Here is a 19,273-nt window from a genome sequence, read left to right as displayed (position 1 = left end):
CATACCTGGATGAACCACTCTACTAAATGTGCCTGAAACCAGCCGAAAACACCCTTAAGAACATTCACTCGACTCTGTGCTCTCAGGTTTGAGGTTTTATCCTCTAACCGGTTGTGATTTCAGTTGTGAAGTTAGCTGAATGTTCCTGGTTACAGGTCGCTGTACATGGGCCGATGGTTCTTTAGTAATTTAGTAATGGATCGCTGTTGAGTCCAACTGCCTTTAACTTGAGCAGACAATGTGGTTTCATTCTCGCTTTGGACGTTTTGTCTAATGAATGAGTGTTGCATGTTGCAGAATGTTTTGGCCTGTGTGTTTACACTAATAATGAATGAAGCAGGACTAATTATTGTTATTATAAGTGCATTCTCTGCCACCTTTAAGGTTTCACTAATAGCATAGGTGTAATATTACATTTTGTATCTTTATATTTTTTCTTGTATTTTATTATTTTAAATGTCCACTCCTGACAGTTGTTTGTGTTCAAGTACCAAATCAGTTCTAATATATTTCCACATGACCATTTAACAATGTTTACACTCTACATGAAACTCTTATTTTAAAAAAAAGTGAAGAAAAATGCCCCTGTAGGGTAATACAATCATTAAATGGGTTAAAAAGACTGTTCCTCTTCTCTTTGCAAGACTGGCAGTGCAGTGAGATTATTAAACGTTCAGACTTGTCTCCGTTTGGTCAGCTACAGAATATTTGACATGGCCTCCTCTGATGTTGATGTCGAGCCCAACGTTAAATGCACCATTGGTGTGGTGTTTCTGGACACTGGGCGAGTGCTCCTCTGGACGGCACAGTGCTCGCAGGCGCTGTGAGATGGGGAAAAGAGACGTGAAAGTTTAGGCTGATTTGAACGGCAAGATGGTGTAAATCCAGAGTGTCAAAGTCAGGTTTGGGTGCTAGAGAGTTTAGGGATTATTTAGAGATTGTCATATGAATTCCAGATGTGTCAATCAGATAAAACGCTTGTTTCCTGAATTCAGCTGTCAAGGAACGAGTTTAAAGTGTATCCACTGTCAATATCTGCTGGTCTTTTCACTTGTTAGCACATTTGAATGATAACAAGCGTGTATGTGGAGTCAAATTAGGGTCTTTAATGGTATTAAGAAAATAAAGCAATCACAAAAATGAGGTCCCTGTGAGTTTTTCTTATTCCTCAATCGCCTATGAATCGCCTATTACCTAAGCCATACATATTCTCCCCCTATAATGTGTAATGCTTCCGACACCAGGAGGGTGAAGACCAACACGTGCAGAGCCAGAAATCGCCTCTTTTTCCATAGTGCCGTTGATGAACGTCACCGGGCAACCAGCATGCCTAATATTTTATAAGCTGACGTTATTAATTGATTGGGGCTATTCTTCCATTTCCATTTCCCAAAGTGCCATGAGCATTTACCAACCTGGATCAAGGTACCAGGAGTGTTCATCAAGGCGTAGATGGACCACAGTGGCAGGAGAGACACGGACGATAGCGCCAGTAGCCAACCCAGAGCCGTAGCCCAAGCTGGGGCGGCAACACCCTTCCCCAGCTTCAAAGGTGACCAACTCACCAGCGAGAACACAAACGTGGCCTGAGGAACCAGAAGAATGACCAGTACATGAGCTTTAGAAGGTCTCAGGGCCAATCTGGACATGATGCATATGTTTTCTGTTAAACGCTAAAGGCCAGAGAGTGAACTGCACCCACCGTGCACACAGCTGGGGTAAGGTAGCGCCAGCACAGCTTGAAGGTGGAAGGTGGCGGGTAACCGATCATGCTTTTGATGTTGTTGCTGAACCGGTCTGGCCCTGGATGAAAGGAAAGTGTGTGAAAAGCAGTTTAAGTTTAACTGGGTTGGATTTCTTAAAGAAAAAAAACACTTCGTAACAGAGTAGTTTTCAAAGCCTAGTGTTCTCTACCCTACCCTAATTTCAGCCCAATCATTCAGCATGTTAAGCTATGAGGAAGCATCAAAAAAGTGTGCCCTGATCTTTAAAATGGAATGTTTTATAAGCTACTACGCATTACAATGACACAAGAAACTATTTATAGAAGTTAATAGAAGTGGTAGCAGTGTAGGAAGAAAGATGGTCTATTGGGGAGACTCTCTTTCTCAGTAAGGGTCAGCAGAGGCCTGTGACATGACTGATGATTCAGACGAAAGCAGTCCTTTGCTCCAGGGAACTATAAAACGACTGGAATACTTCTGCTTAGGAGGCCACTAGTCCTGCGGTTTAACTGCCCAGATAGCAGTATGCCACATTTAACAAAGGACCACCAGAAAAGAGCCAGGAGCACTATCATTTAAGTTCTTTAGTACAGCCAATAGACAGTTAACAGGCTGAGAAACATAAGGTTTCCCACTAACACTTTATTATATGACTTGTCTGTGCATTTGAGTCAGACTCTGAAAGGCAGTTTGTTACTCTTTTAGTTGTTTTTATTGTTTTATTGACAGACTGATGACTGGCTCCATTCTGATGACCTTGTTTTAAATCTTATCACACTGATTGATCCCTTATTTAATACATTCAGATTTTTATAAGCAGTCTGAATGAGGACGGCCTCTCATGTTTTCTGAGGTTTTGATTAATTAATTTGATGGAATGGACTACTGAGACAATTTTTTGCTCCAGGTGTGTGTGTTTTCTCATCAAAGCTGCCATTAACAGCTACCCAGAGAGGCTGTGGGTCTCAGGGAAAGAAAGCAGGGGGTCTTGAATGATGGATAAATAGGATAAAGCAAAGTACAGAGCAGAATAGATAGATGAGTGTAAAAGCTGACTATGTGTGTATATGTATGATCTAAAACACTGGTTCTCAGAAAGTTTTTAAGCATGTAGCTATCAAGCATTTAAAGCCTATTCAGTGCAAGGCATCAATTATTTTATATTTCAGAGTGCTAAACATTTACTTAAAGCCCCTGTCAACTTTATTATTATAATTTAGATTGGCTAGATTTGAGGTCAGATTGGCCAGATTTAGTCCTGTAAGCTCCTTTAAACTCCCAATGTTTCTCCCAACTTTCTGAGAACCAGTGTTTTAGATCATACACATAGAATGAATAAAGTTAGCAGTGGAGAAAGACTAAATCAGAGTTAGCAGTATGTTCATGTCACCTACCTTAATTCCACTAGATAATTCCACTAGTTCAGCTAACCTACTTATCCTGTCAGGGGTGGATATATTAGACAGCAAGTGAACAGTCAGTTATTGAAAGTGAAGTGTTAAGGCAAAGAAATGGGCAAGCGTAATAAATCAGAGCCACTTTGACAAAGGCAAACACTGTGATGGCGAGACGACTGTGTCAGAGCATCTCCAAAACATCAGGCAGGTCTTGTGTTTTTTTTCCTGGTATGCAGTGGTCAATACCGGCCAAACGTGCTCCAAGAAAAGACAGTCAGTGAACCGGCGACAGGATCATGGGTACCTAGTACTCATTGATGTGATCCATGGAGGCCACACCTCACAACTTACGTCTTGGTACTAGATACCACAGGATGCCTTCAGAGGTCTTGTGGAGTCCATGCCTCGGTCAGTCAGATGTAGCGGCCCAGGTGGTATTAATGTTATGGCTGATCGGTGTAACTAATGAGACATATGGTTTGAGGCAAGTGTGTGATGATTTAGGCATGCAGTATGCACAATACTGATTGGTGGCTATTAGCTTTTATTAGCATTGTAGCTCCAGTGGAAAACTGGATGCCACACTTGTCTTGGCTGATCGACTACATTTACATTACTAAGGCCATAAGAAAAAGCTAGGTTCTCTCAAAATGACAGACTGCACGGTGCAGTGGTTTAGTATGTGCTAAGGGAAAGGTTTTGCTGCAGTTAAAATGATTCACTTAGGCATAACCTGAGTAACAGCGTGTTAGGTTATATGATATTATCATGATTCAGGTTTATTGTATATAACAACACGGAATGGTTTAAAGCAGAGTACAGTGTGGTGCTCTCTGTTTTATGAATTCTGTTGAATATTAAGGTGACAGAGCATGTGTGTGTGTGTGTGTTCTCCTACCATAGACCCAACCTATGGCCACAGACTGGAAGATAGAAAGCAGCAGCAGGCTGGCTCCACTGCAGGAGAAGTGATCGTAGAGTTGGAACACATACAGGCCTCCCTGCAGAGAGAGAGGGAGAGAGAGAGAGAGAGAGAGAGAGAGAGATAGATAGATAGAGAGAGAGAGAGAGAGAGAGAGAGAGAGAGAGAGAGAGATCTGTTCTAATCTTCATTAAGTGACAAATTCCCCTGTCTGGGTGATATACAGCTTAAGAAGGTGGATAAAAGAAAAAAAATAGTTTTGCATGAAATGAAAGAAGCAGTCACAGACAAAGAGAAAACTTATGGCAAGAAATCACTTGACGAGAAAGAGAGAGAGAGGGGGGGGGGGGCAGCAAGCAAAATGGCAAGTGAGATGGAAAAGTTAAGAGAGAACTCTTGAATAATAACTCCTTCAGTTATTCATTTTGTTTTGTAATAGTTTGATTTAGCATATCTTGTGGAGTCCCACTGGGTTCTATTTTAGGGCCTATTAAACTGATGTTAATTATGCCAATAATGTAGTTATGAAAGTGAAGAAGTGTGGGCTAGGAAGGAATTAATACAACTCCAGTTTACTATAAACAACAGTAGCTACAGTGTCATTAATAGTAGTTGAAAGGTGCGTAAATAGCTGATCTAGTTACTTCAAGTAAATTAGGGAATTATCCAGTGAATCACAATATCGCAGAAGTCACCACAATTTAATTTCAGTAGCTTTGCAAAGGAAAAAAAAATTGTGTTCTTTGTCTGAAGAGAAATAAAGCAGAGAGCACTGATTTCTGACTATGTTCTCCTCCACCAGCCAAAACTCTTTAAACTTTGTAATACAATATGGAATTATTTCTAAAATCTAGAGAAAAACTATAACAAATGATGAGATCTTACACTGAAGCGTCAGAGCCAGGAGCTGAGACGATGTGAGATGAGTCAGACACCAAAGAACATAACATAACATAACAATGTCCAGGATTATGATTCAGGATTCTTTTGAAAAATACACTGAATACATGTGCTTGAACCGTTTTAACATGAGTGAAATTCAGAGAATAAAATTGATACACTAAGATTTTTGGACTATTTGTTGAAGTAACTGTCTCTATTGTCCAGGCAAGGGTGTTCCCACTAGATTTTGGAGAACTATTATGAGGATTTGTTGCATTTAGCAACAAGAGCCTTAGGGAGGTCCGGATGTTGGATGATCACCACCCCACCTCTCCCCCCAACTCCCCAACTCATTCCAAAGTATTGGATGGAGCACCAACCATCATTCCAGAGAGCACAGTTATACTGCTCCACAGCTCAATGCTGGAAGACTTCATAGCCCTCTAACCCATGCCTAGCATTACGCGTGGTGCCCAAGGTTCATGTTTATCTGCTCCAGAGAGTGCTTTTTTATTGGTCATAGTCCCCGACTCTACAGGGACTAGACAAACTGTGTGTGTGCTTTTGCACATCTGTATCACCAATGGGTGCAATTTAAAGTAGCTGAATGCATTCATTAGAAGGCTTGTCCACAAATATTTGGACATATAATGTATATGTTCAATGGAACCATTGCATTTACTAAAGAACCCATGAAGAACCCCCTTTATAAGGTTGTGTGCTAATGAATATTTTTATTATTAATTAAAATCAACAATAATATTCCAGTATGGATATGTTTGAATTGCTAACCTCATACTGATGCACTGGTAAAGGTTTTGTGTATTTTTGTGCTCAGTGAATAATAATGATTGTGGTTACTAATTGAGGTATAAGCCTATACTTTAAGGGGTTAATACAGTATATTTAATACAGCAATACACATTTCCAGTTTTCTTGGCTCTGGCGCCCAGATGCATTTTGCTCCTGTCACTCACCGGTGTGACCATGACCAGTCCGACCAGGAAGCAGGCCACACACACCAGCAACAGCAGCAGCTCACGTCGTCGACCCCTACGAATGACCGCTGGGTACAGGTCAGTCAAAGAGGTCATTAGAGCCTCCAGGCTGACAAACTGAACACACACCCATGGACACACAAATATGGAGAGAGTTATTGTTCATCATTGTTTATCAAGTACAGAAACATATGTTTATATTGCCGGCTAACCAGGTAAGCCAGTTAACATCTACCCAACATCAGCTAGAGCAGTTAACATCTAGCTAACATCAGGTAGAGCATTTGACATCAAGCTAAAAACAGCTAGAGTAGTTAACATCTAGGTAACAGGTATTCTAGCTGATATTAGCTAGATGTTAACTGCTCTAGCTGTTATTAGCTATATGTTAACTACTCTAGCTGATAGCAACAAGAATAGTTAACTTCTAACCAAAATCCACTAGAGTAGTTAGCATCTATCTAAAATCAGATTCTAGCAGTTAACACAGTGCTAACATCAGCTAGAACAGTTAACATCTGGCTGACATAAGCTAGAACTGCTAGTTAACACCTGGCTGACATCAGCTAGAACCGCTAGTTAACACCTAGTTAACCTCAACTAGAACAGTTAACACCTAGCTAACATAAGCTAGAGCAGTTAACACCTAACTAATAACAGATAGAACAGTTAACACCTGGCTGATATCAGCTAGAACTGTTAGTTAACATCTTGCTAACATCAGATAGAACAGTTAACACCTAGTTAACATTAGCTAGAACAGTTAACACCTGGCTGACATCAGCTAGAACTGTTAGTTAACATCTTGCTAACATCAGATAGAACAGTAAACACCTTGCTGATATCAGCTAGAACAGCTAGTTGACATCTTGCTAACATCAGATAGAACAGTTAACACCTAGTTAACATTAGCTAGAACAGTTAACACCTGGCTAAGATCAGCTAGAACTGCTAGTTAACACCTAGCTGACATCAGCTAGAACAGCTATTTAACACATAGTTAACACAGCTAGAACAGTTAAGCCCTAGCTAATAACACCTAGAACAGTTAACACCTTGCTGACATCAGCTAGAACAGTTAACCCCAGCTAACATAAGCTAGAGCAGTTAACACCTAGCTAATAACAGATAGAACAGTTAACACCTGACTGAGATCGGCTAGAACTGCTAGTTAACACCTAGCTAACAGTAACTAGAACAGTTAACATCTTGCTAACATCAGATAGAACAGTTAACACCTAGTTAACATTAGCTAGAACAGTTAACACCTGGCTGAGATCAGCTAGAACCGCTAGTTAACACCAAGCTAACATTAACTAGAACAGCTAGTTAACACCTATCTAGCATCAACTAGAACAGTTAACACCTGGCTGACATCAGTTAGAACTGTTAGTTAACATCTTGCTAACATCAGATAGAACAGTTAACACCTTGCTGATATCAGCTAGAACAGCTAGTTGACATCTTGCTAACATCAGATAGAACAGTTAACACCTAGTTAACATTAGCTAGAACAGTTAACACCTGGCTGAGATCAGCTAGAACAGCTAGTTAACACCAAGCTAACATTAACTAGAACAGCTAGTTAACACCTATCTAGCATCAACTAGAACAGTTAACACCTGGCTGACATCAGCTAGAACTGCTAGTTAACACCTGGCTGACATCAGCTAGAACCGCTAGTTAACACCTAGTTAACCTCAACTAGAAAAGTTAACACCTAGCTAACATAAGCTAGAGCAGTTAACACCTAACTAATAACAGATAGAACAGTTAACACCTGGCTGAGATCAGCTAGAACTGCTAGTTAACACCTAGCTGACATCAGCTAGAACAGCTATTTAACACATAGTTAACACAGCTAGAACAGTTAAGCCCTAGCTAATAACACCTAGAACAGTTAACACCTTGCTGACATCAGCTAGAACAGTTAACCCCAGCTAACATAAGCTAGAGCAGTTAACACCTAGCTAATAACAGATAGAACAGTTAACACCTGACTGAGATCGGCTAGAACTGCTAGTTAACACCTAGCTAACAGTAACTAGAACAGTTAACATCTTGCTAACATCAGATAGAACAGTTAACACCTAGTTAACATTAGCTAGAACAGTTAACACCTGGCTGAGATCAGCTAGAACTGTTAGTTAACATCTTGCTAACATCAGATAGAACAGTTAACACCTTGCTGATATCAGCTAGAACAGCTAGTTGACATCTTGCTAACATCAGATAGAACAGTTAACACCTAGTTAACATTAGCTAGAACAGTTAACACCTGGCTGAGATCAGCTAGAACAGCTAGTTAACACCAAGCTAACATTAACTAGAACAGCTAGTTAACACCTATCTAGCATCAACTAGAACAGTTAACACCTGGCTGACATCAGCTAGAACCGCTAGTTAACACCTAGTTAACCTCAACTAGAAAAGTTAACACCTAGCTAACATAAGCTAGAGCAGTTAACACCTAACTAATAACAGATAGAACAGTTAACACCTGGCTGACATCAGCTAGAACTGTTAGTTAACATCTTGCTAACATCAGATAGAACAGTTAACACCTAGTTAACATTAGCTAGAACAGTTAACACCTGGCTGAGATCAGCTAGAACCGCTAGTTAACACCAAGCTAACAGTAACTAGAACAGTTAACACCTATCTAGCATCAACTAGACCAGTTAACATCTTGCTGACATCAGCTAGAACAGCTATTTAACACCTAGCTAGCATTAGCTAGAACAGTTAACACCTAGCTAACATTAACTAGAACAGTTAACACCTAGCTAACATTAACTAGAACAGTTAACACCTAGCTAACAGTTACAGCCGGCTCTAATTTCTCAGTCACATATAACCTGTCCTTGACAAATATGAGCAAAACCTCCACACTTTACAGTTGTCTCTAGTTATTTTACATGCATTGGGGGGCTTTAGCCTGATATTATGAATATGTGGTTGACTGTGGGTGTATTCGTATCTATGTGTTATTTGTGTGTGTTTGTGTGTGTCTGTCTCGCCTGTGTGTCCAGCCCCAGCATGATGATCATAAGGAAGAAGCACACAGCCCACAGCTGGGGAAGGGGCATCATAGACACTGCCCTTGGAAAGACTATGAAGGCGAGGCCAGGGCCTAAGAGACAAGACACCCATCAGCATCTGTTTACTGTAGGCATTTTTCATTTACACTCATGTAGTAAATCAACCAAGAACACTTGCTGAATGGATTGCGCTACTTTAGTAATCAAAGCTTATAAAAGTCATCTGTGACCAGTTCATACCAGAAATGAATGACCACCTAGCTGGTCTGTGGGATTTTAGCATCAGGCTAACAAAGGTGAATGATTCGTTTAACAATACAGGCTAACATTGCTGTGCATTGAACTGGCATCCTAAGACTGGCAACCGCCACAAAATACCCCACACAAAACTGACTTTACCAAGTGAGGTAAGCTAAGATGCTTTGACAGTATTATAGTATATATCAAGCAGCTGATGTTGTTATTTAATAGTTTTGAGGTGTATTTTGACTCGTAACAATGTTAAAATTCAGAGGATCAAATGACATTTAGGAAACAATCATCACAGCACCAACCTTCCCTCCTGAATGGTTCCCGAAGAGTCCCTCCCATCTTTAATCCTTTTAATGAAGCTTAGTTCGTGGATTTTGCAGAAACCACAGGATGTCAGTACTCTAACGCTTTAACAACCCCAAACACACTGAATGACACATGGACATCATCATTTACCTGACTGCGCTACCTCGGAGATATGGACGCCCTGCTCTTGTGCCATGAAGCCCAACACTGAAAAAATGGCAAAGCCGGCTATGAAGCTGGTGCCACTGTTCAGCAAGCACAGCAAGAAGGTGTCCCTGAATAACACAGACACACAGTTAAAAGCTCCACGTGTTAGGAGTTTCCAGATAGTTCTGTAGACACCGAGTCGTAGAATGAACCCATTACAACTACAACAAAATTCAAGGGTCAAAGGGAAGTTATTTGTGATGGTGGTGGCAGGTAATGAAAACAAGACAGTAAGGAATGTGGAAGGGCCCCTGTGCAATGATCTCTGTCTATTACATTCATTTACATCATTATTCATTATTATTATTATTATTATTATTATTATTGATATTATAAACACAGCCCTGCTGTATATACAGTCTCTACCTATACACCGGCAAAGTAGACCTGCAAGGCGATCAAGGCACGGTATATGCAATGACATTATTTCAAAGTAAAACATCCCACAGTTATCTGTTTAACACTAAAATAGCTGCATTATGCCAGCAAGCCATTGTTTTCCAGCAGGAATTTTACTCCTAGCGCATAAATGAACAACACACAACCTCTGTAATTGCACTTAATGTCACATACAGAAATCCCAAAACATCACAGCTGCCCCTGGATTAGATGGATTAGGTGTGAGTTTACTAAAAAGGCCTGGGAAATATACATGTACTGCACATTTAAGTAGGTGTGTTGTTGTTAGAAATCCTCTGTGGTTCAACAGATTGCTGATTGGACCTTTCAGAGTTGAACTTCAAAAGCCGTCTTTTGAAAAAGAAATAAATAACAGGGGAGACGCCTGAGAACTTTCTCATGTTCTACATAAAACACAATCTGCTGTGAGAAAGTGAGACTGAACCCGATGGTTGTTGATTTTACCGTTTAGCGTATTCCTAATGGGCCAGTGCTAGAGTCACATACTGTACCTATAGCAGTCATTGTTGAATTTATTGTAGCTTCCCAGAGCGGTGAGACTGCCTAAACAAATACCATAAGAGAAGAAGATTTGAGTCCCAGCGTCCATCCACACCTTTACAGACAAGGAGAACAAGAGGGAGAAGGTGACGACCTGTGAGCTGGTCGGGGAAGTGCATTTCTTAAATACAATATAAAGCAATTATCCTGTGTTGTAGTAACCTGGCGAGGAACATCTGTTTTTGTTAATGTTTAAGTGGGCTAAGTTTAAGTCAAGCCTAACATGACATCCTATTGCGTGAGGCCATGCTTTTACATACTCAGTCCAAATGTGTTGTCTAAATGTCCTTGGGTAATGTTTCATTGTGTAGCATGTCTATAAGAAACTATGAACACATTCGTAATGAATTGTTGTTACAGTGGATTATAAGACGTTTTCAAGGAACAGCTTGGCGAAAAATCAAATGAACGTAATTCATCACAAACTCCAGATGCAGACGGTCAGACAAGACATGTTTGGAATCTAAAATGTGCTTCTTTTGTTTGCAGGCTAATGTTGCCAACAAATACTGGACTTAAATTGCCACCAATCTCAACTTAGCTAATACGTATGTTTTCACTTCACATGAACGGCTTCATAAGCAAAACATAGAATGAAATGGCGTGGGTGTCCCTGAGCTAAATCTGGAATTCTATTATCATCTGCATGATGTCCTGCACTGTAGTACTTCTACCGTGTTCTGACTATTGTGCTGAGGTCAAAGTGGTGCTGGGCATGTGTTAATGGAGATGAGATTGGTGACAATCTAGGTACAGTGTTTGTTAGCAACATTAGCCTAGCATCTTCCATTCTTAACTAGAGGAGCAACCTTCAGCTGGCAAACATGTCTTGGCTGATCAACATCTGCATCTGGGGGTAAGTCATTTGAAATTTCACAAACTATTCCTTTGTGTTGTATTGCCAGTGTGGAAAAAAAGGTTCATAGTGAAGCTTCCAATTCTTACAGTCAGTTCAGTCATACAGTACTTGGGAATAATAGAATGAAAAAGCTCCTTATCATCCTTATCGTTTATTTACTCATTCAGACAAAAAGTAATGGTTTAGCATCACTGTGTAATACTGGTCAGCCACATTGGTCATACCGGATGACAATCTTAGTCACACTGACCGACAAGCTTGAGCATACTGGCTGACTAGCTTGGTTAGGTTGATCGTGCTGGTTGACCAGTAGGACAAGCTTGACCAAACTGGGCAACCAGCTTAGTGAAGTTGGTCAGGCTGGTAGACCAGCTAGTCCACCAAACTCAAACAATAATATAGCCTATGTGAATATTAGAATGAAAAAAACTCCTTAGTAAGTGAAGCAATTCATAAAATTCATACCAAAAAGTAATGGGTTAGGGTTACTGTGCTTATTACACAACATCTCAAAAGCTTTCTTATAGTTATCATTTAAAACCTATTTTGGTAAATCAGTGCTAAATTGTCTTAAGTCAGGTGAGCTGCTAATGGAACTGAACTAGAGCTGAAACCTGGAACCAAGCTTTGTTCTTCCAACTAGCTCACGGGATCTTTTTTCAATATGAAAAATTATTGTTTACACATATGTTTACTTACATGTGTTCTAATGTGCTCTCCTACTTCTGAGATAAATGGTTTAAAATAATGTGCTGTATAGTTTTGTATATACAGTATATCAAGGAAACCTAGCGTCACATACATTTCATTTTCCTTCATAATTATTTTTTGATTCTATTGACCCATTTATCATGGAATTCTGACAGGGAATGTAATGTAAAAAACAGAGATAGTAATCATGTAAAAAGCATGTAATAAAACTGCATTATTTCTTATAACAATAAATTTATGTTCTGATGTTTTAGTCATGCTGTCTTACCTGAGGGTCAGCGAGGCGTGTATGGTTGGGTTTGAGGTAATAGATGATCCCTTCTACAGCACCAGGTAGGGATACACCACGGAGCAGCAGAACCAGCAGCATGACGTATGGAAAGGTAGCTGTGAGGTAGACCACCTAGACACACACACACACACACACACACACACACACACACACATATGCCAAACAAACACAAAATTTGTTTATAGCATACTATTATGATGCACGTTGACTATTTCTAGCTTTAAATGTATAGTCCAGAAACAGATGTATACTGCACCGTCTTCAGAAATCCAGCTCAAGGTCTGTTTTGTTAGATCTGAAGTGAGAGTGGAGATTTTCTCACAAAGATGAACGCTTCAGGTGGTGTTTATCCAATAGAGATTTTTTATTTTGGAGTTTTCATACTGTATCAGGTCATGCATGGTTGTCAGGGGCCCCATTTTGCATTTTGTTAGTGGTGCCAATCTACTATTAAAAGCACTTATTTAAAACACGTTTGCCTCAAACATGGATAAAATAACACCTTAGTGCTATTACTCAAGGAATAAACTCTATGGGGTCTGGAATTATTCACAAAGTAGTACCAAGACAGATACCTCCATACCAACATTTTGAACAGTCAGGCCTTAACCAAATTGTCCGCATACAGTGTTTGTGGATATGTGTGTTCCTTCCCATTCACCTTGCCAGTGGATTTGACCCCTTTCCACACACAGAAGTAGCAGACCACCCAGACTGCCAGCAGACACAGAGCCAGTCTCTTGTGTATAGAGCCCAACTGTCCAACTCTATCGGACACATTCAGCACCTCCAGTCTGGGAAAACAAACGCACATACACCAATGGCACTATCAATACAACACACTGTATCTGCAATCTAGCTGATATTGAGCTTCTTTAGAAAAAAAAAAGTTCTCACTTACACATAGACATGTACATAAACCGCTATACTTACTCCCAGAACTCCATAACAGGGGAGGTCGCATTCAAAGGAAGTTGGCTGATGTTCTCACCTTTAAACACTGCACAGGTATCTATAGTGAACAAACATCAGACATGTTCATCACCAGCAAGACATTACCTACACTGTTAAATGTGTAAAATCCTTGAGAAACCTTTGGAGGTTCTGTGGAGGAACTTTTAAGGTGTGTTGAGGAACCTTTAAGAAAAGGGTTTTAGAAGAAAAAGGTTCATTGAAGGTTCCTTAAAGCACCCTAAGAGGGTCCTCCACAGAACCTCCAAAGGTTCTTATGCTTTTAGCAGTGTAGGGTAACCAGACAGAACTGTATTTCAGTTAGTTTGTTTGGAAACAAAAAGGTGCAGATCTTATATCCCTCAATAGAAAGTGATCTAATCACTGCAGCATCTAGGCAGAAACAGCCCAGCTAGCTCTCTCATTGGTTAGGTCTTTAGGGGCTGGACAGAGTAAACCACAAATATAACTATGTTTTACAGTAGAATCAACCATTAACATTTTCAATGCTAGGACCAAGAGCTACTCTCAGTCTTCTAGAAGTTATTCATACATCACTGAGTGTAAATATGTATTCTATACTGGCTTTCACTGTCTGATGGCTAGCATGTTCTTTACTGGCTCTTGCTACTTAGCCGGCGGGGCTAGTGTCGTCTTCGTAACAAGCTGCAGGTGTCCGTAATCAGGGAATGGACTCATAGCACTAACTGGAGGGAGAAACAGCTACTCTGCTAGCTATGTTTTGTGTTTGGGTGTGACGCAGTGCAGTGCTGCATGGCAAGTCTGAGATGCAGCAAACTTTGGATAGTTTTGCCACCCTGAAATGTTACCTTAGTGCTAATATGCTATGCAGATAGGAGAAACTTTTTTGTAGAGGTGGGTTTTTTCTTGCATTTCGGCCGAGATGTGGCATGGCAGAAATCGCTTTACTGTTAAACTTAGCACTCATGTTTCTATGAGCTTTCATCTCCATGACTGATTTCACAGTGGTTAGGCTTTTCTACCTATGAAAGCAGTGTGGCTCTGACTGATGGTCAGCAGTGTTACCTGTGTTCCAAGTGTTGTTGCAGTGGGCCCATGGAAGTTCAGCCTGAAAGCTGCTGCCCAAGTAGAAGAGAGCCCAGGCCAGAATGATGATGTAATACACACAGCCATGCAGGATCATCACCTGACTGGCATAGCCTAGGCCTGCAATGACGGATGTCGTCAGGTAAGAGTATAGGTTTTTTCCTTGCACACCTTCAATAAAAATCAAACTCTTGAGTTAAACTTGCTAGGACCACCCTGTCCCAAACCTTCTTTCTGAAGTTTTCAGAAAGCTCTCTGGACCATGGGGATACCACTCACTTCCACTCAGGACACCCAACATTTATTTGCTACTTTTTTAAGACTAACGTTTAGCAGAGAACACCTAGACAAAGACAAGGACGTCTGGAACAATATTCTGAGTGCTCTTGGGTTATACTTTGCAAGGACAGCCTGACCTGGCCATGTTGCCAGGTGCACAGCTACAACCTTCTTTCTGAAGGCCTCAGAGTCTTGCCCTGATGGTTTTTGACAGCAAGGGTTTCTTCCTTGCAAATTTTAAATGAAATTTTAAATCTAACTTGTGCAGTCTTTAAGTGTTCTCTGAGTGCTCTTGGGATATACTTTGCAAGGACAGCTTGACCTGGCCATGTTGCCAGGTGTTTCACCAGCTACAACCTTCTTTCTGAAGGCCTCAAAAAGCTCTTTAATCTGGCAATGGTGAGACCACTCCCTTCAACAATCAAAAGCTTACCAAATAAGACAGGCTCCTCCAACATCCTCTATAACTGGATTCCAGAGAGTGTGATCAGGTTGTCTAGTGTTTAAGAAATAGGTCATTTGTAATCTTAATATACAATGTATATGTCCTAATATATATATATATATATATATATATATATATATATATATATATTCCTAATATACTGCTTTCAACCTGTATATAAAGATAAAATAAATAAATGTAATAATTTGAATGTGATTATGGACCTCATATATATATATATATATATTCCTAATATACTGCTTTCAACCTGTATATAAAGATAAAATAAATAAATGTAATAATTTGAATGTGATTATGGACCTCAGTGCAGTCAGACCGCAATGCTTTGTGTAAAGGCCCCATTTTTAGGAGCAACCCAAAGGTGTTTGGAAACATTCAACACTGGTAAAGAATTCAGAGAATGTTCAAGAAATTGGACCGACTGTTTGTCTGATGCAGATTAGGTTTGCGACAGCTGCTCAGCATGACTGTGCACCTTCATGAATGAGTGCCTCCACGTATCTGGCAGCATAATATTCATGTTCACAGACTCTGATGTAAAGACAGTAAATTCCAGTTCTAGATGATCAGATTGATCGAGATAAACAGACAAGGGTGTGTGGGAATGCATGTACATATATGAGTGCAATTGCACGTACATGTGTGAATGTGTGATATACCTCCAAACAATGGACAGATGTTTCTCCAGGCGCTGACTCCTCCCAGACTGGTATACTGGCCCAGTGCTGTCTCCAAGAGGAAGAGCGGGATTCCACACAGCACCAAAAAAAGGAGATACGGGACAAAGAAAACTCCTGCAAAAAACATGCAGAAAGTGCATAACATAAGAAAGCGGATTTATGTATATATTTACCCACACATACACACACATATACTTCTGATGGGATATTTGATGACATTTCTTTAGCACAGTCCACACATTTACGATAGACTTGAGGTCAGCGTGAGCTTAGCTTGCTTTTTCCTTTCCACAACCACCTTTGATGTGTGTTTTGGGTCATTGTCCTGTTGAAACCCCCAACTGTGTCCAAGTTTGAATCGTCTAGCAATGGTTATGCTTAAGACTTGAGGGATTCCTCAAAACATACATTTATTGTGTAATTGGGCCTTTGTGGCCAAACACAACCTCTGTCAATCTGTGTCTCATCTGACCATAAACTTTTCTTTGTCCATGTGGTGAGCTGCAATTGTCAGTTCAGGCTTAGAGTTGAAGGTGTTCATTTTGGGATAGGGGCCTTTTTTTTCTTGAACCGCTCTCTTGTGCTGCATTTACATTGCTCCGCTGCAGCACTGGGTGTGAATGCACTTCTGCACAATTGTGGGTGTTAACAAAGATAAGATAGTCCTTTATTAGTCCCGCAGTGGGGAAATTCACAGTGTGACAGCAGAAAGGGATAGCAAGACACTCAGTTACAAAAATTTAGATAAATAATTTACACTATATACACAATATAAATAAGAATTAAAAAAGCAATAAACAATATTATTTACAGCAAAAGACTCTTAATTGCACATGGGGGGGGGGGGGGTATTGCACATAGTATTCCCTGAACATGAACATGTGTGTGTAGTTAAGTGTGTGCGTATGTGGTCCGCTGGGAGCAGTGCTGGTTCACTGCTTCGTCCAACTGAACGCATGTACTGCTAAGGCCAATTTTTATGAATAAATGCATTAGGTTTTGAATAATTCAAAAGCAAAATGTTTCAAAATGTATAGGTTTAAAATTGTTTGGTTTCTGGGGTGATGGGCAGAGGTGATTAGTGTTTGTATTCAACATCTGCTTTTATAGAACATCAACATCCAATCAGATGTTTTCCCACTCAATTTTTTTTTGGAGGGAATGCTGTTGAGCATAAGTATGTGGACCATTGGTCAGAGTCCAGGTATTTGGCAGGGATGTATCAAAAAGAACAGGAAACCCTGAAACTGCAATAATGAGCTCTTCCTCCAAGCTTTACCGGAATGTTTATATACGGAAAGAATGTTTCAGATGTTGTATTGTGGACATTTATTGTACAGATAATCTTCTGATTGGCTAGATGCATCATGTTGGTTGGATTCATTTGCAAAAAGCCTGTTTCGGCTCAAATGTTTTTGATGTGCCGCTTGGCCAGATCTGACAGTGTGTTGATGCGTAGAGTACTGTAAATGCAGCAATGTTAAACTGGCTTCACTGTAAACAATGGCACTAACATTTGTGAAGACTTATTATTACAATATTAGTTTGTAAAATGACATTAAATTAACTATGCATTGAATAAGGCTTCTTTGGTTTATGCAGTTTTGTGTATGTTGCCATGAAAAGCTAATGTAGCTATTGTAAAGCTTTAAAAATAAAAAAGGTAAAGGCACACGTATTTGTCACTGTACAGTGTGGACTGTACAGCGAAATGTGTCCTCCGCATTTAACCCATCTGGTAGTGAACACACACTCACACACACACACACACACACACACATGTGTTAGGGGCAGTGAGTACACACACACACCCAGAGCGGTGGGCAGCCAACTCCAGCGCCCGGGGAGCAGAGAGGGTAAAGGGCCTTGCTCAAGGACCCAACAGTGGCAGCTTGCCGAGCCCGGGAATCGAACCCACAACCCTGTTATCGATATCCCGGCGCTCTAACCGCTGAGCCACCACTGCCCCACAAAAGCTGGCAACTGCTGCATTAGCCGGGAATCGGACCCGGGTCTCCCGCGTGGCAGGCGAGAATTCTACCACTGAACCACCAATGCTTACCCCACAGGAAAATGCTAGCCCATATAAATGCAATTTACCTTTTTCTAAGCTAAGTTTGATAGATGAGTGCATGAATGAAGCCTCTCACCTCCTCCATTCTTGTAGCACAGGTATGGAAAGCGCCAAACATTGCCTAGGCCAATGATCTGGCCGGCCACAGCCAGCAGAAACTCAGTCTTACTGGCCCATTGACCACGATCCTGAAGCTTTTCTTCCTCGTCTGTAGTCGTACCTACTGCTTTCTTTAGCAGGCCGCTATCTTTATCCTGTATTTCTGCTGCTGTTTTCTGGCCCACCATGGAAGACTCCATCAGAGGTATACACATTCATACACACTTGCACACACACAATACAGAGGGCACCCATCTAAACACAAACTCTTGTTACTGACGAGAGAACATGCCGCCTTATATCACAGAGTACATTCCAGTGACTTAAGGTTACACTCTGTTGGCTGTGCTATGTAAACTTATCTGAGCGGGCGCTGCTACAGAGCGGGTGTGTATGAGCGTTCCGGGGGGCTAAAACAGCTCTCATTACATTGAAAAACGGCATGTGCTACTGTGCCCTGCACTCTGTACACTTCCACCTTTTTGTTAGAAGCAATTCACAATATTTAGAATTTGATTCGAAATGAAGAAATAATGTAAAGTAAAATGTGCCTGATGTAAACTAATGTTAATGATTCCTTTACTATGATTACTTGTGGAGGTTCTTCAAATAATAAAATAGGAGGAACCTACTAAGGTGCTTTGAGGAACCTGTAAATGTAATTAGGTTGGGTTTAGCTTAGTAATGTGGTACCTCAGGTTATGAGAACACTCAGGGCAGTGTGTTATAGGATAACATAAAGCATGCGTGTCACAGGCCAAATTATAAGGCTATACCTTTTAAAAAATATTCCCACTAAAAGCAACTGGATTAACCTATGTAGATAGTCTGAATTTTTGACTGACTGCCTTCAAGGCTCAGTATTCAGTAGCTACTGTGGATTACTCTGCTGTGAAGCTATCATGTAAGCTATGCAGGTTTGAGAGTGTGCAATGAAGGTGTGGACCAAATTTACTACACAACCTTCTGCACTTAAAGCAACACTATGTAGAAACAGTGTAAACTTATCTGAGCGGGCGCTGCTACAGAGCGGGTGTGTATGAGCGTTCCGGGGGGCTAAAACAGCTCTCATTACATTGAAGAAAGGCTGTACACTTCCACCTTT

The 19,273-nt window shown here is 40.6% G+C and overlaps 1 protein-coding gene and 1 non-coding gene across 2 annotated transcripts; both read right to left on the bottom strand.

Annotated features, from left to right (window-relative positions):
• Positions 1-665: 665 nt before the first annotated feature.
• Positions 666-18,383, bottom strand: LOC140536271 (sodium- and chloride-dependent GABA transporter 2-like). The gene is made up of 14 exons (XM_072657989.1): positions 18,146-18,383; positions 15,975-16,109; positions 14,550-14,690; positions 13,485-13,563; positions 13,213-13,345; positions 12,528-12,662; positions 10,641-10,744; positions 9,673-9,797; positions 8,944-9,056; positions 5,903-6,040; positions 4,020-4,122; positions 1,703-1,803; positions 1,416-1,586; positions 666-821 (listed from the first exon to the last, which is right to left on the bottom strand). The coding sequence occupies exons 1-14, from the start codon at positions 18,381-18,383 to the stop codon at positions 666-668; spliced, it is 1,872 nt and encodes a 623-aa protein (XP_072514090.1).
• Positions 17,983-18,053, bottom strand: trnag-gcc (transfer RNA glycine (anticodon GCC)). Its single transcript has one exon. It is a non-coding gene; the product is annotated as a tRNA-Gly (tRNA).
• Positions 18,384-19,273: the final 890 nt, after the last annotated feature.

This window comes from Salminus brasiliensis, chromosome 15 (genome assembly GCF_030463535.1).
Source record: "Salminus brasiliensis chromosome 15, fSalBra1.hap2, whole genome shotgun sequence".
Classification (NCBI taxonomy): Eukaryota; Metazoa; Chordata; class Actinopteri; order Characiformes; family Bryconidae; genus Salminus; species Salminus brasiliensis.
The sequence above is the reverse complement of the archived record's forward strand: the minus strand, read 5'-3'. Positions and strand labels throughout refer to the sequence as shown.